General features: G+C 48.4%; 2 protein-coding genes across 5 annotated transcripts in view; both read right to left on the bottom strand.

The window, feature by feature from the left end:
- Positions 1-647, bottom strand: part of LOC119433060 (phospholipid phosphatase 3) — a 45,292-nt gene extending 44,645 nt beyond the window's left edge. The window contains exon 1 of one of the 2 annotated variants that reach the window (XM_037700208.2): positions 352-647. Coding sequence is in view for 1 of the 2 variants with exons in the window: in XM_037700207.2 (XP_037556135.1) it covers positions 101-138 (38 nt within the window). In the remaining variant the exon portion in view is untranslated. Of the gene's footprint in view, positions 1-100; positions 317-351 lie in introns of those variants that run through there. The other variant, XM_037700207.2, reaches the window with a different exon arrangement.
- Positions 648-6,492: 5,845 nt separating this feature from the next.
- Positions 6,493-27,015, bottom strand: part of LOC119433057 (lactadherin-like) — a 150,478-nt gene continuing 129,955 nt past the window's right edge. For all 3 annotated transcript variants that reach the window (XM_049658492.1, XM_037700203.2, XM_049658493.1), the window contains 4 exons: positions 18,918-18,965; positions 14,874-15,116; positions 14,160-14,459; positions 6,493-7,369 (listed from right to left, as the gene is read on the bottom strand). In XM_049658492.1, the coding sequence (XP_049514449.1) occupies positions 14,197-14,459; positions 14,874-15,116; positions 18,918-18,965 (554 nt within the window). In that variant the 3' untranslated portion in view covers positions 6,493-7,369; positions 14,160-14,196. The remainder of the gene's footprint in view (positions 7,370-14,159; positions 14,460-14,873; positions 15,117-18,917; positions 18,966-27,015) is intronic.

The following is a 27,015-nucleotide window of genomic DNA, read 5'->3' as shown; positions in this document are numbered from 1 at the left end:
TTCGCGACAAGATTAGAAGGGGAGCTAGCCGGCCAAGCGCAGGTTAGGCTAACTAGCGTACACGACTTGCGACGTGGTCACAACACAACAAGCCCCTTACCCTGCGAAGGCACGTTCAGCTGACATTCGGAGTCTCATCAGAATTCCGATGAAAGCATCATCGGAAGCGAGGTCGCTGCCCTTTCCTCACTAGCCACGAGAGCGAAATTTGCCCGTCGCTCGATCTCGAATGCGCCCTCCTTCTCCCACCACACAGACCCATAATTGAACGCCGGGGAAACACAGCTGTTGGCCAAGGTTGGAGGCGGGGGAAACACGCAGCCGAACGCGACGGTCGAATCACTCACTCACCGTCGCTTCCTGCGCTACGACGCCACGAATCCCTCCGCCGCTAACATCGGCGAGGCGGTCAACGCACCGCCGACGTCGCTGTTTTGGCTGTTTCACTCTTCAATCATGGACACTCGGCGACACGGCAACGCCGCACGACCACTTCGGGAAGTGGCAACATTTCCTCTCCGAAGAACCAGGAAAAAAAAACAAAACGAAGAAACCAAGGCGCACGCGAGAACTTTGCGCTTTCGTGTCTTTCGCATGCAGCGGCGGCAGGCGGCGACGCAGCCGCTCACGCGGCCACGGAGTACGAAACCGCCAGTCTATTTGCAGCCGCTGGCGACGGCCACAATCAGCTCGCGAGACTACGTAGCCGCGACGTCAGCGTGACGTTGCCTCTGACGCACGTCGCGGCGCGCCGGTCGGTGTTTGCAAATAGGCGCGCTGCCGGCGCCGGTTGCCGCCGCATTTGTGCTATTTACCGTTTTCTCTCGGAGGAACTGTTGGTCCTGTGTTCACCACGCGCCGTGTGCGTGTGCTGCGTTTTGCTTTGGCGCGCCGAATCTGTCACCCTCGCAGGGAAAACTAATCGGGCGCTAATGTTACTCAGCGTTGGCAGCTGTCCCCGTTCCTGACGGCACGCTACTCACGTTTCAAACTCACGGCATGTCGCAAAATGCCCCAGTAAGCGTGGGAGTATATGCACGGAGGTACAGAGGTAGGGAAAGGGGGGAATCGTGTTACGCGCGCAGCGCCCTCACCCCAGTAAGTGCTCTATATAAAAATGCTTTTATATCGTTTGGTGGTGCAGCAGTACGTCGTTTTCTTTTTTTTTTTTTTTTGCCCTTTTCACAAGCGCTAATGGTGCGGAGGAGAATGACGTCACATCATTAGTGAGCGCGAGCTCCTGTTGCAGCCTATGCTGGTCGTACGCAAGACTCCAGTTTCGACACTTTCAAATGAGGGCGTTCGTTAGTCGGTGGTTGGGTTGATTGGTTTCTTTCTTTCGTTCGTTCCGTTGTTCTCCATTTCGTTTTTTTTTTTTTTTTTTTTTTTTCATGGGGCTACAAAATTTAGAGGTGCGCGCATATTCGAAAGTGCGAATACTACTCAGAAACTTCTATTTCCATTCGAATTTACCGATTGAGAACTTCGTATTGGATTCATTCGAATATGAAGAAGTTTTATATTAGTAGCTCATATCTGAACACATGAGTAGGGAGAAATTGGTTTGCTAGGAATCAACTACACCGAATTTGATTAGGCTTATCGCATTTTTTCTTGGATGACAATCTACCTACTGTAGGAATCGTGTTTTTTGATTTAGTCCGCCAATGTTTTACAAAAATTATGAAAATCGCGAAACTTAAGAAAACGGAAGCGTGAGGTTTACAGTAAAACACCGTATAAGTCGGGAAGAAAAACAATATGATTGTGTAAACTGTACATACACTGCGACATCTAATGCGGACAAAATTGCTGCGTAATACATGGCTTTCAAATATGCTACTAGTTTGTGAGTATAGGGCTGTTGCAAAACTCGTAAATGTTCTAACAAATTCAGATAAGCTACCCACTCATACTTGACGTTTGCCCGCTTGAGATGCTCGAACAGGATGCACTTAACAGAACTACAATACCGGGTTTTGGTGCGCAATTGCGGATTGGTAAAATTCGTGCTTTATTACTTTCTTTTTATAAAGTTCCTAATTTCTGGCAATTACAGCAAAAAAGAAAAAGAAATGAAGCAATAATTTAGAAATCTGTTCCTCGTAGTCAGTGCAATTCATCTTTCACATTTAAATGCAACAATTTTAACTCAAATCAGTTAAGCGGTTGTTTCGTAAGATCACTTCGGCGTTTCACTTGTATATATTTGAACGTGGCATTATGGAGATGGCGTTGAGGTAAAGCATCCCCTTAACTATATTTAATTATCATGGCGTGGCTGTCAGCAAAAAATGGCTCATGCGTCTGGTCAAGTGGTAGTTTCACGAGCCCATGGAAGGTATACTCTAGTGAGCAATATGAGAAAGAGCATTGTATTTGTCTTTAGACGACTACTCGAGATGTTGGGATTACAATACGGCATGTTAGTACGTAACAAGAAGCTTTCTCGTCGAAAATTTAGTCTCATTAAACATAATATTCTTTTCCAAATTTTCCTTGTCTGAATATATGATGAGTGGTTTTTTATACACCAGTGCTCTTTTTTTCTTTTTCAGTTCTTTCTTCTTTTATCAGTCAATCTTCTCTCTCATACAATAAACATTCGTTTTCTTCTCGAGCGCGCAAATATATCTAGCAGCCTAACAAAAGTAATTTTTCGTTTAAGTTACAAATGTTTCCCGTGAGATCTTGTAATAATTATTTTCTAATTTATGTGTGCTGTCTAAGATATTGCATGTGATCTAGTGTTACTAATTGCGGAATTGTGTACCTATATGTAATAGGTTGTATAAGTTCTGTACCCCCCCCCCCCCCCTTTTTTTTTTTCTATGTAAAGTCAGAGCCTTTAAGGGTATCCCTGAATAAATCAATAAATAAATGTGTCGCGGCGGCCTCTTGAAAATCATTCCGGTGTTCCAGATTATACTGCTCAAAAGGGCACTTCCATATGGCACTGCACGTATTAAAGGAATTCTTTTTTTTTTTTTTTCTTGCTGCCGTCCTTATCCATTCGAACCTTCAAAATGCACATCATTAAACACCCCTTCCAGAAATAAACCTCCTACCAAACGTTATAGAAGCACTGCGCGCCTGCAGCGAGGTTTCGAGGATTGAATGTCGCAGGCAGAAGGTCTTGTAGAGGTTTACCGCAGATGTACGCGTACGGAAAAGAAACCATAGAACACGTTCTAATCCCTGGTGAGGCTCCGCGGGTCCAGGTGAAAGAAGCCACTACGGTGATCGTGGACGGTCAGCCGGCTTCCAAGAACGTGCAGAGGTGAGCTGTGCAAAGTGTCTTTCTCTCGTTTGTAGGGTCCCCTTACATTATCACGCCATCGGGAATAGTGCATAGTGAAGAGTGAGCAGGTATGTGTGGCGTGGACTGTGAAAAATGTGTCGAAATTTCCATTGCTACAGTTGTTGTTGCTGCTGCCGCTGTACCGGGTACCGCTGCTGTTCACGCCGCCCAGTAGCGCACCCAGGATCTCTGCCAGGGGGGGGGTGACAGTTTGCCAATACCATCTAAACAGCACTAATTTCAATTCCTTCACGGGAAATTGTCAAAAAATGCGCTGTTTGCGCAAGTTTGCGAGTGTGCAGACGATTGCGCGTCTTACATCTTAGTTGCAGTACTTAAAGGCGCAAGGAATGAAAAGGGGTTAAACAAAAGAGGGGGTTAACTCGGCCTAAGGGGGGGGGGGGGGCATTACAACCCCCGAATCCCCTCCCCCTCCCCCCCGTCGGTGAGCCACTGCCGCCGCCGTCGTCATTGTTGTTATCATTGTTGTTATCGTCGTTGTTATTACGCTTCCAGGTGCCGTGTTTTGCTGCTGTTCCTCTTTGTGTGCCCCTCAGGGTACAAAATGCTCCTGTTCTGTGATGAACAAACTGTTCCCGTGCTGTCATGTACAGGGCGATTGACGATGATTTATGAATTTTATTGTCGCAAGTGCCAAATGTGGTCAAAGAACGCCATACAGGGCGGTTCACTGTCAACGGGAACACATTGTGCGATTTTTTTCCAGCGCACCATCACTCGGACTTGCGGTTTGTGGCGCTGGTGTCTTTCTACACACTTTCGCATAAAGCGCCAGCAAGTGAGTGCCGCACATGAGCGTCGCCTTGAAGAATGAACCGCAATATGATTACGGCTCTTGCGACCAGTTAAGCTGTTAGCGGCAGCTTTTAGCGCATGCTGCTTCTAGTGTATACAATACACAAAATAAGTTTGCATCGATAGATAGATAGATAGATAGATAGATAGATAGATAGATAGATAGATAGATAGATAGATAGATAGATAGATAGATAGATAGATAGATAGATAGATAGATAGATAGATAGATAGATAGATAGATAGATAGATAGATAGATAGATAGATAGATAGATAGATAGATAGATAGATAGATAGATAGATAGATACTAGCGGACTTAGAGTCACCAATGCTCTAGCCATCGAGTTATAGATAGAACGGAGGGAGGGCAGTGTAGAGAAAAACTAAGTCGGGTTGTGTACAATACATTGTTTCACTCAGTGGTCTACTTCTACAGCGAAAGCAACCGTAAATGCACGGCTTAGCACGATATCAGTCATAGCGATAAAAATTTTTGTTTACGCGCAAATAAAAATACGCAAGGCAGGTGCAACATAACGAAAGATTTACAGAAGTGTCTTACAAATGCACTTTTCCTTACATTTGACGCGTCTATAGTTTGCGAAAATTGTGTTTTGGGTGTTACCGTCGCCCGTGTGCTCGTTTCGTCCAAACAAACGCTTGGATGTTTACGGCGAGTATGAAGTCCAGAAACAGCGGGTGCGGCTAAGTGCCGCAGATGGCTGGAAACATTCACTAACGTAACTTCTTTTATATACTTTAGTAACGAATATTTTATAACGAACCAAATGTTGCGCGATTGCGATATGTCAAGGTTTGTCACGGCACCCGCATGGCGTGAAATGCAAGTTATCTATGACTATTTAGGTTACGCATATATGTACAGTCAACGACAAAAGTTTACGGACCACGGGATCTCAGAAAACGTTCAATTCCCGAGCAGCTTGTAGCAGTAGCCAGTAAAACTGTATACGACAATGTTGTTAGCACATTCTAGTCAAGGCCCGCAATGCAAATACCAGGCTGCGCCGAGAAAAGGTGCATAATGCGTACCGCCATCTTGTCTTTGGTGATCTTGAATGTGCTTCTTACTTGACATTTCCAGTGGCTTCTCATATAAATGTGAATGTAGTAAAAATATTTTTTTTCGGCTAGAAGCTTTGGTGAAGGCGACGTTTAGCTGAAGCCACGAATTAGTTGACAGCTTCTAAACTGTACTCAACATTTCCAGTGTCCACTTTTGTTCATCCAAACCTTTCTGACTGATGCATTTGTTTACACCGTGTGCTGAAACGCCGCCAAAGCGACGATGCACCCGTTTGTAGGGGAAACAGTACCACGGCCGTACACCAAGAACGAGACAGACATCTAAACGCAGTATGACAACTATTCACATTTTCTTTCAACTGGCTATAGGGTGTTTTAATAGCATTTCAAGTGGCAGTAATACATCGTTCAACGTGTTTGTACATAACACTGCAGGCTTAGGTAACGGCAAGTCACTGGTCGCTGAAGAAGAGTATACATATCAAGCAAAGGTTAATCCGCTTGGGAATCTTGTTAATCAGACCCGTACTAACTGCACCACTGCTTATCCCACTTAACCCTCGCCCCCCCCCCCCCCCCCCCCCTACTCCTTTTCTTGAGGTTAGTAAATGCAAATATACACTGCAGACAGCAACAAAACCATGGCTATGGATGCATAGTGATATGTTATTATCTTTACAACAAGAGAAACAAAAATACGGTGTCTGCATCCATTAAAAAGAATCGACATATGGCCCATCACATCAATATTCAGTAATCCCATACGATCACGTGTGTTTATATGGGTTTATATATAGAAACGCATGTGATCATACGTGATTATTAGGTACGGATATTCCAGGTCATACGTTTGTTCGTTTTAAAAGGGTCTTATTGCAATGTAACGTCTATACGAGAATGGTACTGTGGAGTGTGTGCCGTCTTTTTCAACGACCACTGTGGATCGAACTAACCCTTCCAGTACAGTTTTATTCTCGTATGGCGCCAACGCAGACATGGGAGAAGTTAACTGACAGTAAGGGACGTGCAGACACCTTAACAGCATGTAGAGAAATGCAAGTCCTTTAAACAATGCCTACATGCGTATGTGACGATCAACAAGTGTCATGATCATGGAGCAGCAAGTTAAAGAGTAAGACGGCCATACACGTCTGTAATTCCATTACAGCGTGTGAGCACATGTAACGCGCTTGCAAACTTCGGCAATAATGAAGGTATACGCAACAACCAACAACACAGACAATAAAATTGAGTTTGTTTGATTTGTGCTCGTTTTCAGAGGTGGTCGGCTCTGACAAAGCCAATCGACTTGAACTGCAAAGTACGGCGAACTTCTACAAATCTTCATTTCTTTCCGGCAAGACTGTCAAAACGCAGCCAAGGCATATTCCTCAACAAAATTCTATAGACAAAGCACAGAAACAGTATATGAATTGAATTAAGTTGTCCTTGTGGTTTTCCTTCATAAACATTATGGGGCTTGACAGATTTCATCAATAATTCTATCGTTCTGTTGGAGCTATGCGACGGCAAAACCTTCCTTGGTTACCGCAGAAATTTCTGAGCACAAGCTAACGAAAGTTTCCACGAACTTTCTGACATTTTAATGTGCATTTAATGAGTTCCCAACGCCATTATTAATCAATAAGAATTCCGTGCCAATTCCGTATAATGTCTGCAAGAACTGAATGCGAAACGCGTGAAACCATCGCAGTGCTTTCGGGTTATTCCGTTGGGTCATCTCCCAGTATCTCCTATGTTTATCGAGAGTGCTTAATGATATATCTAAAATGCGTTTGAACGATTATGAAATGTTCAACATAAAGAAAACTTCACAACGGTGAGATGAAAAGGGACGACTGCGAAACTTGTACACAAACGCAGGCAAGACAGTCTTTAACAGGATACGGTTACATTCCTCAACGACCTAAATGCTATTACAAAAAATAAGATAAAGCAAGTAAAAGGCAATAGTCGCGCGTCAGGGAAGAAGGAATGAACACAGCTTCGATTGCTTGGTTACAGAACGCTTTCGCGACATCAACAACTTTCTTTAAGTGTTATGGCAGCTCTGTGAGTTTGCAGATCCGCTCAGCAAACGCCACTCTCGACGGTGCAGGTTGACGCTCTGGCGTCAGGAACCACTGCCCATGGCGGGAGGTTGCAGCGGCGAGCTTGAACTTACTGCACGGAACTTGGATAACTGCAACAGGAGAAAACGGGCTCAAGTCAGCACACGCTTACAAGGAAATAACGTGCACTACTACTTGATGTCGGAGCAGCGGAAGTAGCTTGACCGCACACTCTGCATGCTTGATTATGCTCTCTATAAGCATGTTTGCGACACCTATAGTGGTTCTTACGCGTTATCAATCTAAAGCAGCATGGCAACATGAACGTGTCGTAGCAGTGGCGTATGGGCTTCGTTACAGATTCCGAGAGGAAGTTCGTGGAGCATTGCAAGCAAATAAATTATGCACGGGCGCCGAAGTAGAACCGCAGTGTCAAGGCTATCCAGACCAGCGTCATACTGCCGCGTCATTCGTTTGCTTTACTTTATTTTGTTGTCGTCGCTGACGCAATGACTTCTAGCTTTATGTTGAGAAGTGATCGAATTACTTGCGCACGTCGATGTGGTCACTGTGCTCTCGGAACTGAGCTGCTAGTCCACGTGTGTCTTCAACTCGAAGCTTCGAGCTCGTTCACGAACGTTGGCGTGTTATACGCGGGTCATCGAGAAAGTTCTGCGCCATGTACCGTGTGTTTCAGCAACGGTCTTTATTCAGTGAAAATAGGGGATTCGAGGCACGATGACACTTTTTGCAGGGCAAGGTTGCCAACAAGGGTGGACAAAAGAAAAGTCCCGTCTTAATTACTTCGTAATTACCAACGTTTGGCAGCCAATGCCGATTGTTTGTTTGCAGCTAACAAACTTAAACTGTCGTAGCTTGCAACAAAACCGGCGTTCAGAACGGATCAAAAGCCCTTATTTATAGCACGCTGGCGCAGCATTTCGACTTATCTACTATCTAGCGAAACCACAGCCAAGGGAACGGGCTTGGCAAAATCAGCGGGGAAAGAAGACCCTGTTGAGCTTGACTCTAGTCTGACTCTGTGAAGAGACATGACAGGTGTAGCATAAGTGGGAGGTCGCGGGATACGGCCTCGTTTCCGGCGCGATACGGAAACCGAGCACCCATCGTGGTGGCCTAGTGGCTATGGCATCGCGCTCTAAGCCCGAGGTCGCGGGATCGAATCCCGTAGTGAGTAACTCCGGAATAATTTTGGCCCCCTGGGGTTCTTTAACGTGCACCCAATGCACGGCACACGTACAGGCGGTTTTGCGTTTCACCCGCATCGAAATGCGGCCGCGGCGGCCGCGTAATCAAATCGTGGTTTTGGCACGTAACACCCAAGAACTTAAAAAAAAAAAAGAATGAACGTGAGCGTTAGGAGTCCATGTAACCACCCTACGTCACACGGCAAAAGCGAAGCCATGAAATAAAAACGAGATATCCTTGCGGGGAGTAAACGCTGTTGGCTGAAATAAACAGGTCCTCGATGGGCAGTCATGCGAAGCCACAGTCGACCAGCACCAATGACTGTTCGTTTCCGCGAATCATGTCCGGTCCTATCTTCTTTCCAACTCTCCCATGTCATCTCTTAATAATCTTTCACTTCCAAAACTCTCTTACGTACATCTGAACACACAAACATTCAGCTTTCATTTTCCAAACTATTTTTCTTTCTCCGACCCGTTATACTTTCATGGTAAGGGATGGGGTGACCCTTGAACCATCACCCCAACATATTCTGTCCTAACCTTAAACTATCCACCTTACGGGTGACAAGCACAAACCAAGCGCGGGCCGCCAGCAGAGGTCGCCTCGCGTAGATAAGCTTGGCGCACCGACCGGCATGCCACGAGATATCACGTGACCGGCCACCTTATACCCACGTGACGTAACAACCGCGCCAAGAAAAGTCCACCAGTGAAGCCCTAGACTGAGGGTAACTTAGCAAGCCGGCACCAAGGACGTACGTGCCTCTGCAACTCTACCTATTCCGCGAGAATGGTTGACAGAAAATTAGGGAGGGGGGGGGGGGGAGAAGAAGACGAAGAAGAAGCAGAAGAAGGAAAGTCTCCGCGAACGAGACACTGGCGGCCTTGTCAGTGTACAGTGCATGCGGAGACGTTTCGGCTTTTTCGTTTTTCGCTCTCCCTATTACGCAAGCCGTCTTTCTTTTCCTTCCTTTTAGTCTGTTGACATTGTCGTCGCGGGAGTGCTAGCTTTAATGCGTCTTCAGGTAAGCGCCTGAATTCACGCAAGAAAGCGATTATTTTCTGAAAATTGACCAGCAGATAACAAAAGGCGAATAAAAAGACGAAAGAAAAAAAAAGGAAGAAAAAGAAAAGAAAAGAGAGCTGGCCGTGCGTAACGTCTATCGTCGATGGTACACAGCAAGTACTCCGAGGTGGGCATAAACGTTTTTTTTTTTTTTCCTTCTTCACTTTCCGTGAAGGTTAGTTTGTTATCCCTGACGTTACGTTGCATAGTACAGTCCTCCTTTCCATCTCCTGTTTTAAAGAGACTGCCAGGAAACAAGAAAAAAAAATATTCCTGAGCAACAGCCTCAGCAGTGCACACAGGGACGTTTCGGCTTCTTCATTTTGGTTCCACTTTTCCATAGACTGACCTTATGCTTCTTTGTAGTGGAAACTCTAGACTACCAACCTTTCTAATTCTCTCTCTCTTACTTTCCTTATTTCTTTTCTTTTCTGTATTTCTTTATTTCTTTCTCTGACAAATAAACACCTCAAATCACGGGTCAAGCTCGAGTGCACTTTCGTAAAAGAGCTTTCTATGCTGCGTGAAAACCACGGAAATGTAAATCAAGAAAAAAAAAGAGAGAGAGAGAGAGAGACAGAGAGAGGTGGCGGGACCGCGTGTCGTCCATCATTGACAGCGCACGAGGAAATGTTTAAGCTACTTCGTTTCTCTCCTCTTCATTTTTCATGAGCTATTCGTGACCGTCGTTACTGTCTTCTTTACATTGAGACCCCACAATACCGTCACGCTGCCTTCCCCTGCCGTCTTCATGCGGTATCTACCCTTTGCCTTACTGCCTTCGATCAAATGACTAGCAAGAAGCAACAACAATAGAGAACAAAAAACAAGAGCTACAACAACCTGTAATGTGATGACGAAATACTCTGAGGGTAAAAAAGTAAATGAAATTAAATAACAGATGCATCTCGCTCTGAACGCACTTACGGCGAGAGCCTATATAAAACTCTCAAAGCTGGACACAGTTGACGTTCCCGAAAACAACTTCTTTGCGATGAACGCAACACCGTTTCTGTCAGATACGTGCATGCACCGGTCCAGACCACTTTACCAGTATTTGTGGCGCAAAATATCTCGCACGAATTACAAAGTACCCAATGGGAATGCACAGTTCGTGGAAGAATACGTACGCAGAACTGATCATTTCTTCAAGAATCCATTTCGCTCGAATGGCTGCCCACCTAAAAGATGCTTATGATGAGTGACTTTTGACCGAATCGGTGCCCCATCTTGACGAGGGACTTATCCTTGCCAACCTTCTAGTGAAAAGTACGCTATTACGCGCAAGCGTAAGTTATACTCTGGCGGTTGCTGCGAAAGGCGCGGCCGCGCGAGCCCTGTATCTTGAACACAATCGGCGATGCGGACAGTCTATAGGCGTCTAGGCGCACTGAGGGCCGATAGATTCGTGTGCGCTGTAGCCCCCATACGCTTGCGCGTCACCCGCGTTCACGAAGTGAAACGTCACTGTAGCTTTTAAAGAACTCACTTGAAACACCGACAGCGTGGGTTATGGCGGCCGTTGAGTATGTGCTACAGTGACTGGCACCGCGAATGTCACTTGTTTGCATATCTGGGGTTTGCGCCCTGCTTCATTGCATCCGTTATTTTGAGCGTCAATAGCTTATTTATCGGGTGACGTTACTCGTACATGTCACTTTACGCTAATTAATACTATAAACGATGTAGAGATGGAGAGAAAAAAAACATAGATGCGCGATAGCGCACTGGCTAGCGTGTCTATAGCACGCAAATGCACATTGTCTCAGGGGCATCAATTCACGCTCCACCAGCCTTTGTGGGAAAAGTTTCGCCATTCTTCGCCATAAGGCTAGGGTGAATGTTAAGATGAAGTCGACTGACGATCACGTCGTAATAACGTACAGGATGACAAGACACATAAAACCCAGTTTGCTTACTGAAGCGTTCCGGCAGTGTGCAGCCAAATAATTACCCATGCTTTCCGCACGATTTTTACGGAAATTACTCGGAGTTTATATCGAATCCGTATCGACTTGAGATTTATACGAAAAAAAACTATGGAATTATGCGAAATGACATACGGAACGTTTCAGTAGGGTTCTAGCTTTTAGCTACGGTCGTAGGAAAATAACCACAGAGCCTCGTGAGCCAGTCTTTCTCCGTGCCCACGTCGGGACATTCCGGCATCTTCACTTTTACTGCCTCCGTCTATCCATAAACTGCATTTCTTTCTTCATTTTTTTACAGTATGATCGCAGAAAAGACTAGCTGTTACTAGTTTGTGCGTTTGTATCATTCACCAGGAAAAATGTCTGAAATCAGCCACTATAAAGTTACAACATACTTTCCAGAAACGCAGCTTTCTTCTCTACGCGAACAAAGCGAACGAAAACATCCAAAAAGTGAGACCGGCTGGACGCGGCGCCGCGGCTCACGCACGACCGCGCTTTCCACGGACGAGTCTCGCACGTACGCACCCAAATGCAACCGCGTCAGCGCGCGTTCTGCGCCGCTGCACCTTCACAGAGTCACGCGTTCGCGGAATTGAGCGACAGGTATAAGAGGCGGTGCCTCCCTCCCCCTTCCACGCCCTTCGACCCCGGCGCTAAACCCCGGGGTTTGTGTGAGGGGGCAAGCGAGATGGAGAGGGGGGGAGGTGGTCCTGGTGATTGATGTGGCATGGCCGGCCACGTGATCTAGATAAACTACCGCAACGCGGCATACGCGTCAAGACAGACTGGTTAAAAAGAGTGCCCTGCGTCTGATGAACAGAGGGGGGAATGACTATATGACCCAACTCTATGTGAAAACTTTGTCATGTGGGAGCTCCACGTGAGAACTATAACGAGCTCTGTATGAGAACTTCATATGAAGCATGACAAGCTCTATACGAGGATTTGATATCAAAACTTCTATTTGAGCGCTCTACTATATGAGACGCCTATATGATGCCCATATGAAAACTCTATATGAGCTTTATGCGAGAGCTGTGTAGAACTTTGAGTGATAATGAGCTCTATGTGATAACTTCATCTCGTTCAGTTGTATCTTGCACTTGAAGTAGTTCGTGAAGGCCACGTTGTGTTTGATGGGGTGAAGATGTTTGGTCTTGTCTACCGAGGCCTTGCGGCATGCAAAAGTCACACGCCAATGTGCTCTGAATGTAACGCCCTTGAAGATCTGCCGCGTGTTCTGTGCAACTGCTGCCGCTACGCGTCAGAGAGAGTCTTTGAAGGCGACACTACTCATGCAAGGGGACTCGAGCTTGGAACTGCGTCACGTTCTCGGCTCATGGCAAAGCATCACCCGCGCGTTACGCGCCACGAAAGCGCTGCTGACGTTCTTGCGTGTCACGAGCCTTAACAAAATTTTCTAAATATCTCTATAGTGTCTATGTGTGTGTGTGACTGTATGTGCTGTTAAGTGCTTATCACTGTGTATATCATAATCATCACCCAGCCCATGCAGTAGCATGTCAGGCGAACAGCCAGGCTAACATCTCCACCATATCACTAAAGCTTGTATCTCTCTCTCTCTCTCTCTCTTTATTTCGTTCACTTTCACAAATACCTACTCCTCACCTCATCGGTATGGCCAGAAGTCCCGAATGTGCAGTGCGTGGGTGGAAAAAGACGACTGCGCACTTTGTACGTCATTTTTCCCGTTTCAGTGCACACACACACAAAAAAAGTAAAATAAATTGAATAAGCGCTCTGCGCCATGCTCAACAAACTTGACAATCCTTCTATTATGAAAAACAGAATTCTTGGGTCCTGGTTGTCCTTACCATAATCATAAATTCAGCGGTATTTCGCACCGAAATCAAATGTTAGGCGTAATGTTAAGAGACAGCAAGAGAGCGGCGTGGATAAGAAAGCAAACGGGGATAGCCTATATTCTAGTTGACATTTTAAGAGAGAGAACAAATGAAGCTATAGCTGGGTGCAGACCATGTAATGCGTAGGGCAGATAACCGGTGCACCATTAGAGTTACAGAGTGGTTGCCAAGGGAAGGGAAGTGCAGTCAAGGATGGCAGAAAACTAGGAGGGGTGAAGAAATTTGCAGGCGCAAGTTGAAATCAGCAAGCGCAAAACAGGAGTAATCGGGGATCGCTGGAAGAGGCCTTCGTCCTGCAGTGGACACAAAAATATGCTGCTGCTGATGATGCTTTCTTGTGTGATTCCCAACCCTCACGCTTGCTACGGTGTGTAATCCCTTTAGATGCGCGAAGCCTGCGGAGTCTAAAACCTCGAAAAAGTGTCGGTACTTAATTGACACACTCAATGCATACGGATAGTGCATGACAATGACTGTTAAAGAAAAATAATTATGAGTTTTTACGTGCCAAAACCACCATCTGATTATGAGGCACGCCGTAGTGGGGGGAGTCCGGCATAATTTGGACCACCTGGGGTTCTTTATCGTGCACCTAAATTTAAGTACACGGGTGTTATCGCACCTCGCCCCCATCAGAATCTGGCCCCCGTGGCCGGGATTCGATCCCGCGGCCTCGTGCTTATCAGCCCAACACCATAGCCACTAAGCAAACACGGCGGCTTATGGCAATGACAGTGCCGCGATGACAGTGACAAAGCATACTGACAATGAATTTTTGAAATCAATCGGCTGACAACACGGCTGGCCGTGTTCACGTGACGCACCTCTATTATAGTAGGTTCGTCGCGAGGCGACGCGTGGTCAGTAGGCCATGACCTCGCACAGGACTGCGGCGTAGAGACGGCCCTTGCGGTTGGGCACACCGCTGGCCTTGAGGTAGACGTAGCGGCCCTGCATGTCGTCGGGGCACTCGAAGTGCAGCCGGCGGCGGGACAGCGCCCCGTGAAGGCGAGACACCGAGGCGCACTTGTAGGCGTTGGGGATCTCCTCCAGTCGCGGACGGTCCACCACGTACGCCGTCAGCTTGTCCAGGTTGGACATCTCGTGGTGCAGCTTGCTACGCTCTGCGCCCAGGAGAGTGAACGCGCGAATCGTCACAAATACTGTGCGGGAAATTGGTTATCTCAGTAGTGTCTCAGATTAAGAGGTTACATATATGCAAGTTTCATCCTGAATGTCCGCAGTGTCCTAAATGTCGCTAATGTGAACAAGTAAAATCAATCAATCAATTCATCAATCAATCAACCAGTCAATCAATCCGTCTATCCACACATCCATCCATCGATCGATCAATCAATCAATCAATCAATCAAAAGTAGCAGGACACACAAACGTGTCCTGCTACCTCGTTTCTCCTAGCGTGTCCTGGCACTTCTCAGAGTTGTGCTCGTTCGCAACCACGCTGTGTGTACATTTCGTAATGGTCATCATCACCACGACGAGAGCCCGTTAGCCCGAGTGTGATGAAGCCCACTGACCGTGCTGGTGCCTGGCCTGCCAGGTGAGCACGACCAGCCCGCGCACCCGCTGCCTCTTGGCCAGGTCGACCATCCAGACGGGCTGGTCGACGAAGTAGTTGTCCAAGATGGCGCAGCTGCGCGGAGGCTGTGACGTGCTCGCGTCGCCGTCCACGGCGAACGACGAGTGGCCGTCCGTCCACTGGGCGAACGCGTACCGCCGGTCGTTCACCCACGTCTCGCGACGGTACGCCAGGTTCTCGGCTGAGAAAAAGAGGGGGTTTTCAAATTAAATTCGACACACTTCACGTACCGGTAAGTACACTGGAAGGTCTCCTGGCAAATAAGAAAAAGAAGAGAGATAGAGAGAGAAAGCTGTCGTAGCGGCTTGAAGAGGGCCCACGGTCCATTACATATAGCAGCAAATCATACTGTTACGGCTTGACGAGGGCCCACGGTCCATTACATACAGCAGCAAATCCATACATGTGTTAGCCCGCACCTCCACCAAAATGTTACGTGCGGAGAGAGACAAAGAAAACTAACTACGATGTATTCACAAGAGCCCTGATGTCCACCTTTCTTCTTCCTTTGCGCCATGTCTCATAAGCGCCTCTTGTATCGCAGCAATATTACAGCATATAGCAAATTCAACAAAACGTACTCACAGGGAGACAGACATCAACAAATTAAAAAAAAAAAAAACAGTCGCATATTTGTCCGCAACGCTTTACCAAGAATATTAGCGCGAATTTTACTCACTCGATCATAAACACAAACATTCATCTTTCGAAAGGCAACTTAGGTTTCATTAGGCAACTTGGATCATTCACTACCAATTGCACAAAAGTTCACGATTCATCACCATAACTCAAATTGTATTCCCCAGACAGTACACTGGAAAGTCCGCTAGGCTGAAAGCCGTGAAAGCGACTTGACAGGGCCCACGTAGCCATTATATCTCAGCAACTGTACAAAGAGCACATGTTCGGATAAATATATGCCGTGACAACGTCAAAATGAAAAGAAGCGAATTAAAATACATAATGCATATTATTAAATAATCGCACAATTACACCTCAAACGAAGCAAAGAAAAAAATTACAAACAGAACAGTCAATGCCATCTATATCGTACACCTATAGTCATTGCCTGAGCACAACAGAACAAATGTATGACCATATCTGTTTTTTATTACAACTGGCGATATTTTCAGATATGTTTAGTGTTAAGAAGACGTTGTATGCCAAATTTTGGTATATACCAATGGGTCCTCCCCATTGAAAAAAGTCAAGTACAGAGAGAGAAGTTTGTATTCGAAAACCACTTACGATGTACATAAGAAGCGGTATTTAAGACGTAGTAAATGCACGGGAATGGAAAAAACTTTATTGAGGTCCTTCGGAACGTGCACTAGCACGCAGTGGGCCACACCCCCGTCGGGACAGAAAGGCCTAGCCTCTCCGCCACGTCGCGGGCCCGTTGGACTGCCCATAGTTGTGCTTCAAAATCCGGTCTGCGTAGAGCAGCCTCCCACTTGGACGACGTAACGTCTTCGTCCCCCCGTAACGCGGGGCACCACCAGAGCATGTGATTCTAAGTTGGCAAAGTCTGAGCAAAGCGCGCAAGTGTTTGACGTTTGAATTTCGGGATAGATCCTGTGTAAGAGTGCGGGGCTAGGGTATGCCCCGACCTGCAAGAGTCTGAGTGTCAATGCCTGAGGCCTGTTCAATTTACTGTGCGGCGGCGGATACTTCCGCCTCCTCAGGTAGAAGTACTTAGTGAGTTCGTTGTACGAGGCAGGGGGATCCCTGTTGTCCGGAACCTCAGCGCCGCGCCATCCGGTAGCTACGCGGTCGACGAAATGCATGGGGTCTATGAATTACCGGCCAGGATGTTTCGAGCGCTGCGCAAAGGTCAAATTACCGACAACCTCTGCATCCAATGGACGAAGGAAACATCAACATAACAGCTCAAAGGTAAACACGCGCGCATGCACGCTGACACAAAGACGGAGACACGCAGCCAGAGTTCTGTTGTTCGGTTGCAAGAAATGCACATAAATATAGGCTGATGATGATGATGTTTACTTCCTGAAAAGACGTCATCATTTCAGCAACAATTTAAACGTTTTAGCTCAGCACAGCTACACAATACGTAGGCGGCATGCGTTGCAGGCTCCCAGCAGTGGTTCAGCATGTCGAAACATGGAGACAGTAAGGTATGATAAATAATTTTGGAGAGTTTAAGAGAGGTAAACTTTCTTAAATATACTAAGAGGAAAACTACAACAACAACGAGGCGAAAGGAAGTTGTCTTAGGCTGTGCTGGATACATGTGACGCGCTTCGGCGTCAGCGGAAATCTCGTGGGAAGGGATCGATCCGTTAGTCGGCACTTGGTGCCTATCGTTCCGAAAAGAAACGCGTAATCGATTAAACGCGGCCCAATAGTCCACCTAGGCACCGCTAAAGTACGTTATGGATTGCCGCGCAAGACCGATTGTCGAGCCAACTCGGCGATATTCACGCCAGCCTTGCCTCCCATAGATCCTTTAGGCAAGAACGATACATTAACGCAGCAGGACAGCACAATAACTATGCCGAGAGAGAATGCAGCGCGTATAAAGCAGAAACAAGATTGTTTTTAGAAAAAAAGAAGGATTGTGTAGGCACCACGATTAATAGATCAATCGGAAGCCAAGAGCTACTCATTAGAAAAGAGAGGCCCGCGGGACCAAACCGGATAACTAGGTGCTGTGGTAAGACATCAAAAATGAACGGAGCACAGGCTTAGATACATTATAAGGCTTTCACAATATTTTAGACAGCATTCTTCTGTGATATACAGCAACCAAAGCAGGGGCGACTTGCTGGAAGCATTCTACCAGTGGCTACGTTCCTCGATGCGATAGGACGCTGCACTTAAGTATTACTATGTTGCCGCACATTAAGCCGTTAGGTGAATAGTCAGCGGTATTTTGGTTTTTATTTGCTCCAGGCTCCAAATGCACGCACGCACGCACGCACGCACGCACGCACGCACGCACGCACGCACGCACGCACGCACGCACAAACAAACAAACAAACAAACAAACAAACAAACAAACAAACAAACAAACAAACAAACAAGCAAACAGAGAAACAAACGTTGTTCTCACAATTTGCTCAAGATTTCACCCGAGGTACTTTTGGTAGAACAGGATAGTACCTAAAGCTGGCTTCCCCACTCGCAGACGTTTACTGCAGTGAAGCACGCTTGCGGTGTACTCATCGGGAGTTGAGCGCGCCGTGCGTGCTTTGTTGCAACGATTTAAAGCGGCACTTTCAACGGCTGCGACTCCGGTCAATACCTCCAGAGAAGTGATCAGTTCAGAGAACTGAATCTATCCGCTCGCTTGTGTCACCCTTCTTTTTCAATTAATTGTACCTATCTTGATTCGTAAACGCTCACAGCGTAGACATCACGGCTCCCCGAAGCCTGAGGACTCCACTCGCTCGAGCCTGAAATCGTACGTAGAAAGAAAGAAAGAAAGAAAGAAAGAAAGAAAGAAAGAAAGAAAGAAAGAAAGAAAGAAAGAAAGAAAGAAAGAAAGAAAGAAAGAAAGAAAGAAAGAAAGAAAGAAAGAAAGAAAGAAAGAAAGAAAGAAAAAAAAAAACTAGGCCAGAACTTAGCACGGCTAACTCTCAAAGTATGCGGCAACCTACTTAGATTGCCATTAGTTTTCTTCTTAGCTTTCTTTACACTGTACGAGACAAATGAGAGCTCTAGGCACGGCGCTAAAGTGTCGTGAAATATGCCATCGGATTTTCCACGATGTCCCGCATATTGATGAAACAGCCTTCAAAGCGACGACGAACCATGCTGAAAAAGGCTGAGGCATAGCAAGTTTATATGCATCTGTTTTACGCACTTTGCTAATGCGTTCTGGGGTGCCATTAAGAACTCTGGCAAACATCCAAAACTAATTAGAACATTATTGTGTTCATTGCTGTTTTTTCTTCTTCTTCTTTTGTTACGTCTTGCCTCATTTGTGGGGGGGAAAAGTAGCATGCACGTTACTTACTGCATTCAGAGTCCTCACGAACCCTCAGGAATCCAGGACCGCAGTCTCCTGCGGAAAAAGGTCAAAATGAATAAATAAGCTGGCAAAGGAGAAAACAAGCAATTCCATCTCGTCTGAAAAACATGAGGTATGTTAACGTTACGTACAAGAATACATTGTTTTCGACAGAATTACGGTTGAAGCTGAAGGTTAATGCAGCAGTCAAGACCAGGGTTGCTCTTACTAGGCAGCATGGATAAGGTAGCGAGCGACACTGCATTGCTGGGTTGCTGGCACGGACGGTGCATAGCGACAAGTCCACGAGTACAAAACGTAAAGTAGCTGAAGGCCACACTCAACTACCGAGACGCATTTTGATGATGTAAACCCAATGCACTTCTTTTTGAATTCCAAGCACGATGGCACTGATCGCCGCAGAACGGGCAACGAAATTCTGACTACGCACAGGGCTAATAGCTTGCCGTAGATGGCTACGGAAGGGGAGCTTCGAGAAGTTGTGCGCAGGAGTTGCAGCGCTGGCTGTGGTCGCGCTACGTTAACGTACAGTCAACCACAAAAGTTTACGGACCACGGGATCTCAGAATACGTTCAATTTCCGAGCAGCCTGCAAAAGTAGTCAGTCAAACCGAACATCACAATGTTTTTTTTTTTTTTCACATATACCGGTAGAGGCTGCAAATGCGAATACTAGGCAGCGTTGTGAGACTGCGCAGATATGAAGTTTTTTTCTCAGATCGCGTGTTCCGTAAACTTTTGTGGTTAACTGTAGATATAGAGGCGTCGTTAGTACTTCGAGGGTTTCCGCTGCTGTTCGCGCCGCCTGGAGCGTCCACGCTGCCAAACGTCAAGCCATGCTTTCTGAACCACTCTTGATAGTGATGCATGCCAAAAGAATAGAACAAGGTGTTGCAACATTCACCGTCACGAGAAAACGACACGTAATAGCACTGAAGAGCTGTTTTCGTCCCCACAGTACTTATTGTTTATGATTTTCGCGAACACGCGTTCTCTCGTCCGCGAATACTAATGCGAATGGATACTGACGCAGTTTAATATCTTAGCGATCAACCACGGAGCCGCATGATCCCCAGCTCCACTGGAGTCGTCACCGCCACTGGAATCGTCACCGCAATTACTTTTAGAGCGAAAGCTCTACTGCGCCATGTCTCGCAAGGTCATTCATTGCGTCGCAATGACCTTGAGCCGCCGGAGCGCAAGTTTGGCAGGTGTGAGGTCACTCCACGTGATCCGCTGCGGAGAGGCGTCGCCGCTGCGGTACCACGTGGCTAGGCGAGGGTTTAAAGGCTTCCTCGCCGGCGCTTGCTCGCTCAGTCTCGCCATGGATGGCGCGCCGGCTGAGCCGTCTGTACGTGCGCTTCAGCGCGAGCGACAGGTTGAATCCAATCATACAGTAGATATAGCTAGACGGCAGGCTGCGAAATCCCAAGCAAATACCGTCTTCGTCACCATTCAAGAAACACAAAGAGACACACCATCATATTTGCAATAAAGCCTAACTTTAATGAAACACTGTGTGCACAGCCTTTGCGAAACCAAGTCAAACAGATCTTTCGCTCCTGATAACTAGGTTTACAAGAGTTAAACCTCGGCCAATTTTTTGATCGATGATGCATTAAGCAACTAATCACGCATACGCTCAGAAGCTTCACAGCTCCATCTTAGCTGCTTCTCCTTGATGCATTTTTTGATTCGTTGCCTATTCCACTGCAGCACTCTCACGCCTTCCTGGCAATTAATTACACTGTTTCTCAAAGCAAATTGTGGGGGTTCAACATCCCGAAGAACACATAGGCTATGATATGCGCCTAGCGGAGGGCACCGGATCAGTTTTCACCACCTAGGGTTCAAATCTCAATTTAATACACAAAAGTTGTCGCACTCCGTCCCCATAGAAACGCAGCCGCCGCTGGCGGGAGTCAAACCCGCGACTTTGTGCTCACTAGCCGAGCACCGTCGCCACTGTACCATAGCGGAGGGTAACGCCGTTTTTTCGAGTACGCGTCAATTGCTACGATCGTCGAACGCACAAGGCACCAACACCATTCGCCACCATTCTGCATTTTTAATTGGCTGAGCTCATTTCGGCCGACTGACAGTTTTCCTCGTCACAGTATTCCAAGAAGCGCTGAGGCCCCGCCAACAACCTCGCCGGTCGGTCGGCCGGCCGGTTCCGGTCGCGTTTCACTGTTGAAAAAAGCCCGCGCAGACGGTCGATGCCGACGGACGTATATAGTAAGTAAGGTGGCGCCATCCCGCTCCAGCTCGGCGAACCATCAACTAGATGGATAGAACTCGGGGTTTCGTCGCCAATCTTACGAGTTCTCTTAGCATGCACGCAAACGTTTTTCTCGTTTCACGAGTCGTTTACGAGCACCGGATGGCCTTACTGCCGTCCCAGGCAACGATTTCCAACCGTATGTCTGCACGATCTACGATCATTAGCAATCATCTACGATCATTAGCAATGCCCAACAACATCATTCCCTGCAAATGATGCTCGAGGTAGGCGAGGCCGGGCCTATGAAATGTACCCAGTCTTAGTTCCACGCCATCTTTCGTGTGTACAATGACGTCGAGGTTTCTGTATTCATTATTTATTTGGCTCGGCGACGCAGGCAGGCAAAGAAAACGAGAATAACTGAGAGGAGGGTCAATCCGAGACAATAATTGAAAATTTCGAGATTGTCCTTACGGAGTTATCACACTTTCTAATTAAAAGAAACGTCCGGTTGTGCTTGCGTGACAGTCGGAGCCGGAAGCAACTATTTCCTGGCTGCGTTCATTACTTACGCAAAACACGAACTGCCACGCACGGCCGTCCTCTTGAACCACGCGCGGTGGAAGCGAATTAAATTTTTACTCACTGGCGTCGGCGTGGTAAATCGATGCGCCCCAACTACAGGGGCGGGAATCATTTAGCTTGCACGGAAATGAACATTGATGAAGGGAAGCTTCCAAACGGACCCGGCTACCCCGTATCCCATCGACAATGCGTATTGCTTCCCTCATTGACGACGATGCAGCGGTTCAACTGGCGCGCATGTGACGTTAGCGGTGGCGTTAGCGACGGAAACGGTCCAGCTGGTCTAGCTGATTTTCTTTGTCTTCAATTCTTTCTTGGCATGGCGCAATCGACGACAAAAGGTTAAGAAAGAGAGTCGAGAAGCGTGAACGTGCGAAGTATCGAAGGTAGGTGAACGAGGGAGATAGCGAAAGAAGATTTTTGAACGGCTTCTTGTCCGGTTCGGATAGCTATTGGAGTGGCTATCCGACTGCGGTCGAGTCCAGTCAAGCATATTGTCACGTAGTAGTGACGCTGAAGTAAACAGTCGTAAAACTGTGTAAGAAGAAACTGATTCTTTATTGGGCGAACCTGTGCCCACAAAAGCAAGCTACACTCAAAGCACAACGAAAGCGGCGAACACAGTCGGCGGTCGTCGAAAATCTGATCAGCGGCGAAACGCGTCGGCTTTTATACCTGAGTCATCGAAGGTTCTAGATTAATCTCTGATGCCCGCGTGTCTTCCAGAAAGTTCTAGACAATTCGCGTCAGTCATGCAATCAGATAACATAAGCGTCGGTAAAACAGGCAATGGAAAGAAGCATCGATAACGTTCTAGAAACTTCCGATACAGGCGCGGCCTGCGCCGAGCGATAACGTTTAACATTTGTTAGCCGGTGGAAAGCGGCCACCGGTGAAAGATAAACATGTATACGTGTCAATACCCTCCCCTTAAAAAGCATCGTCCCGATGCTACAAACAAACGTGAAAGCGAAAACAAAACCGCGCGTATTAAAGAAAAAATAAAGTAACAAAGTACCCAAGTTCGTCAGCGGGCGTAGAAAGGCTTAAGACGCACCACATGGATGACTTCGGGTCGTGCGCGGCGCCGCTGTGATTGCGAAATGCCGTCTGGCACGACCTCATAGTCCAGTGCGCCAATACGTCGGATGATCTTATATGGTCCGAAATAGCGACGTAAGAGTTTCTCGCTAAGTCCTCGTCGGCGTATCGGAGTCCAGACCCAAACACGGTCTCCGGGCTGGTACTCGACGTAGCGTCGTCGAAGATTGTAGTGTCGGCTGTCGGTTCTCTGCTGGTTCTTGATGCGCAGGCGGGCGAGCTGTCGACCTTCTTCGGCACGCTGCAAATAGGTGGCAACGTCGAGATTTTCTTCGTCAGCGACGTCCGGTAGCATGGCATCAAGCGTCGTTGCCGGGTTCCTTCCGTAGACCAGGTTGAACGGCGCCATGTGCGTCGTTTCTTGCACGGCCGTGTTGTATGCGAAGGTCACGTACGGAAGGATGGCATCCCACGTCTTGTGTTCGACGTCGACGTACATTGCCAGCATGTCGGCGATGGTCTTATTTAGGCGCTCGGTGAGGCCATTCGTCTGCGGGTGGTAGGCGGTGGTGCGGCGGTGACTTGTCTGGCTGTATCGCAGGATGGCTTGAGTTAGTTCAGCCGTGCAGGCCGTACCTCTGTCGGTGATGAGGACTTCCGGGGCACCGTGACGCAGGAGGATGTTCTCAACGAAGAATCGGGCTACCTCGGCGGCACTGCCTTTGGGCAAGGCTTTTGTTTCGGCGTAGCGGGTGAGGTAGTCCGTAGCTACGATGATCCATTTATTCCCGGACGTCGACGTCGGAAAAGGCCCCAGTAAGTCCATCCCGATCTGCTGGAACGGTCGGCGAGGTGGCTCGATCGGCTGTAGAAGCCCGGCTGGCCTTGTCGGCGGTGTTTTGCGTCGCTGACAGTCTCGGCATGTCCTTACGTAATGGGCGACGTCAGCAGAGAGGCGAGGCCAGTAGTATTTTTCTTGTATCCTCGCGAGAGTGCGGGAAAAACCGAGATGTCCAGCCGTTGGGTCGTCATGGAGAGCTTGCAGAACCTCTGGACGCAATGCTGAGGGTACCACGAGGAGGTAGTTGGCTCGGAGAGGCGAGAAGTTCTTCTTTAGGAGAATGTCGTTTTGCAAGAAGAACGACGCCAATCCTCGCCTGAACGCCTTCGGCACAATGACGGTCTTGCCTTCCAGGTAGTCTACAAGGCTCCTTAGTTCCGGGTCGGCTCGCTGTTTTTCGGCGAATTCGTCGGCACTGATGGGTCCCAAAAAGTGTCGTCATCCTGGTCGTCTTGTGGCGGCGGTTCGACGGGGGCGCGAGACAAACAATCGGCGTCAGCGTGCTTTCGCCCGGATTTGTAAACGACGGTGATGTCGAATGCTTGAAGTCTCAGGCTCCATCGTGCGAGGCGACCTGAAGGATCCTTCAAGTTAGCTAGCCAACACAAGGCGTGGTGGTCGCTTACAACTTTAAAGGGCCTGCCATAGAGGTAGGGGCGAAACTTTGATGTAGCCCAGATGATGGCGAGGCACTCCTTTTCTGTTGTGGAATAATTTGATTCCGCCTTCGATAGCGACCGGCTAGCGTAACTTACAACCCTTTCTAGTCCGTCAGTCCTCTGCACAAGAACGGCGCCGAGTCCTACGCTGCTTGCGTCGGTGTGGACTTCGGTATCGGCGTTTTCGTCGAAATGCGCAAGTATTGGCGGCGATTGCAGGCGTCGCTTCAGTTCTTCAAATGCTTCGACTTGCGGCGTCTCCCACTTGAACTCGACGTCGGCCTTCGTGAGATACGTCAGTGGCTCAGCGATCCGTGAAAAATTCTTGACGAAGCGCCTGTAATAGGCGCACAGTCCAAGAAATCTACGCACTGCCTTCTTGTCAGCGGGCGGAGGAAAGTCGGAGATGGCCGCAGTTTTCTGAGGGTCGGGGCGCACTCCAGACTTGTTGATTACGTGGCCCAAAAACAAGAGCTCCTCATATGCGAAGCGGCACTTTTCTGGCTTTAACGTGAGTCCGGAGGTTTTGATTGCTTGAAGAACTGTTTCAAGGCGCCGCAGGTGTTCTTCGAAGCTTGAGGCAAACACAACGACGTCGTCCAAATAGACAAGGCAAGTCTGCCATTTCAAGCCTGCCAGTACTGTATCCATGACGCGTTGCAAAGTCGCAGGTGCCGAGCAAAGACCAAACGGCATGACCTTGAACTGAAACAGTCCGTCTGGTGTTATAAAGGCAGTCTTCTCCCGGTCCCTCTCGTCGACTTCGATTTGCCAGTAGCCGGTTTTGAGGTCCATCGACGAAAAATACTTTGCGTTGTAGAGTCGATCCAAGGCGTCGTCAATCCGTGGGAGGGGGTATACGTCCTTCTTCGTGATCTTGTTGAGGCGACGATAATCGACGCAGAAACGTAGGGTTCCATCCTTCTTCTTCACTAACACCACGGGGGACGCCCACGGACTCTTGGACGGCTGGATGATGTCGTCGCGCAGCATTTCGTCGACTTGGTGCCTTATGGCTTCACGTTCGCGCGCCGAAACTCGGTACGGGCTCTGACGGAGTGGGCGGACATTTTCGTCGGTGATGATGCGGTGCTTGGCGACAGGGGTTTGTCGAACTTTTGACGACGACGAGAAGCAGTCCTTGTATTGCAGGAGCAGAGCTTTTAGTTGTTCTTTCTTATGCCTGGGAAGGTTCTGATTGACGTCGAAAGTTGGCTCAGGTATTATAGTCGTCGTTGCAGGTGCACTGGAATCCGTGAAGGCGAAAGCACTGCTGGCTTGTACTATTTCGTCGATGTAGGCGACCGTGGTGCCTTTGTTAATGTGCTTGTATTCAGGGCTGAAGTTCGTGAGCATCACCCTTACTTTCCCTGCACGTAGCTCAGCTAAGCCTCTAGCGACGCAAATTTCACGGTCGAGCAGTAGGTGATGATCGCCCTCGATGATGCCCTCCATGTCTGCAGGCACTTCGGTACCGACGGAAATCATTACGCTGGAGCGAGGCGGAATGGTGACTTGTTCTTCAAGCACATTCAAGGCATGGTAACTTATGCTTGTATCCGGTGGTAGCGCGTTGTGCGTTGAAAGCGTTATCGACTTGGATCTTAAGTCGATGACTGCACCGTATTGGTTTAGAAAGTCCATGCCTAGGATGACATCCCTGGAGCAGTGCTGCAGGATTACGAAGCTCGCCGGGTAAGTGCGGTTGTTTACCGTGACTCGGGCTGTGCAGATTCCAGCCGGCGTTATTAGGTGGCCTCCAGCTGTCCGGATATCAGGTCCTTGCCAGGCCGTCTTCACCTTCTTTAACTTGGCGGCGAACGCGCCACTGAAGACGGAATAGTCGGCGCCAGTGTCGACGAGAGCGGTGACGTTATGACCATCGATGAGCACGTCTAGATCGGTAGACCGGCGTCTGGCGTTGCGGTTAATTCGTGGCGTCGGATCACGGCTGCGTCGGCTTGCTCTGCTGCTGCTACGTCGCGTCGGAAGGTCTTCTTTCGGCGGCGAAGTGTTGTCAAGGCTGTTGCTAGGCGGCGTGCTGATATCTCGTCGTGATGAATCGCGAATCGTCGTCGTCGGCGGCGTCGGAGGATCTTCGGCATTGCGTCGTACAGCAACCGCACCTCCATCGGTTGCTGCCTTTAGTTTCCCGGGTAAGGGCTGGGAGATCGGCCCCGGGTGGGACCGTTGTACTGACGGCGATGCGGCGAGATGTAGCGGCCTGGTGACGGCGAGCGTGAGGATCGTCGTGGTTGCCACTGGGCTCCGGCGAGGTAGTCAGCGATGTCGCGCGGTCGTTCACCTCGATCGGGACGCGGTGCGTTGACGGGGAACCCTCGTAGGCCCATCTCGCGGGTATGGGCATCGGCGGTAGACATGGCCGGCTTCCCCGCAGTGATAGCAGAGCGGGCGGTGGTCGGGGGCGCGCCAAATGTCCGTCTTCCTCTGGTAGCTGCGCTGGGCGACGGGCGGGCTTGCTGGCGGCGGCGGTGGTGGACGTCGGAACTGCGGCGTTACGGGGCCCTGGCGCGAGCGCGGAGGGGGGCCTTGACGACGGGCGACGGCGGCGTAGGTCAGCGCTTCCGGCTCGGGTTGCGGCGATTCGGGAAGTCCTAGCGATTGCTGGATTTCCTCCCGCACGATATCGGCGATGGAAGCAACTTGAGGCTGCGACGACGGTAGCAACTTCTGCAGCTCTTCGCGTACTATCGCCCTGATGGTGTCTCGTAG

Source organism: Dermacentor silvarum, chromosome 11, assembly GCF_013339745.2.
Source record: "Dermacentor silvarum isolate Dsil-2018 chromosome 11, BIME_Dsil_1.4, whole genome shotgun sequence".
NCBI classification, from domain to species: domain Eukaryota; kingdom Metazoa; phylum Arthropoda; class Arachnida; order Ixodida; family Ixodidae; genus Dermacentor; species Dermacentor silvarum.
The sequence above is the reverse complement of the archived record's forward strand: the minus strand, read 5'-3'. Positions and strand labels throughout refer to the sequence as shown.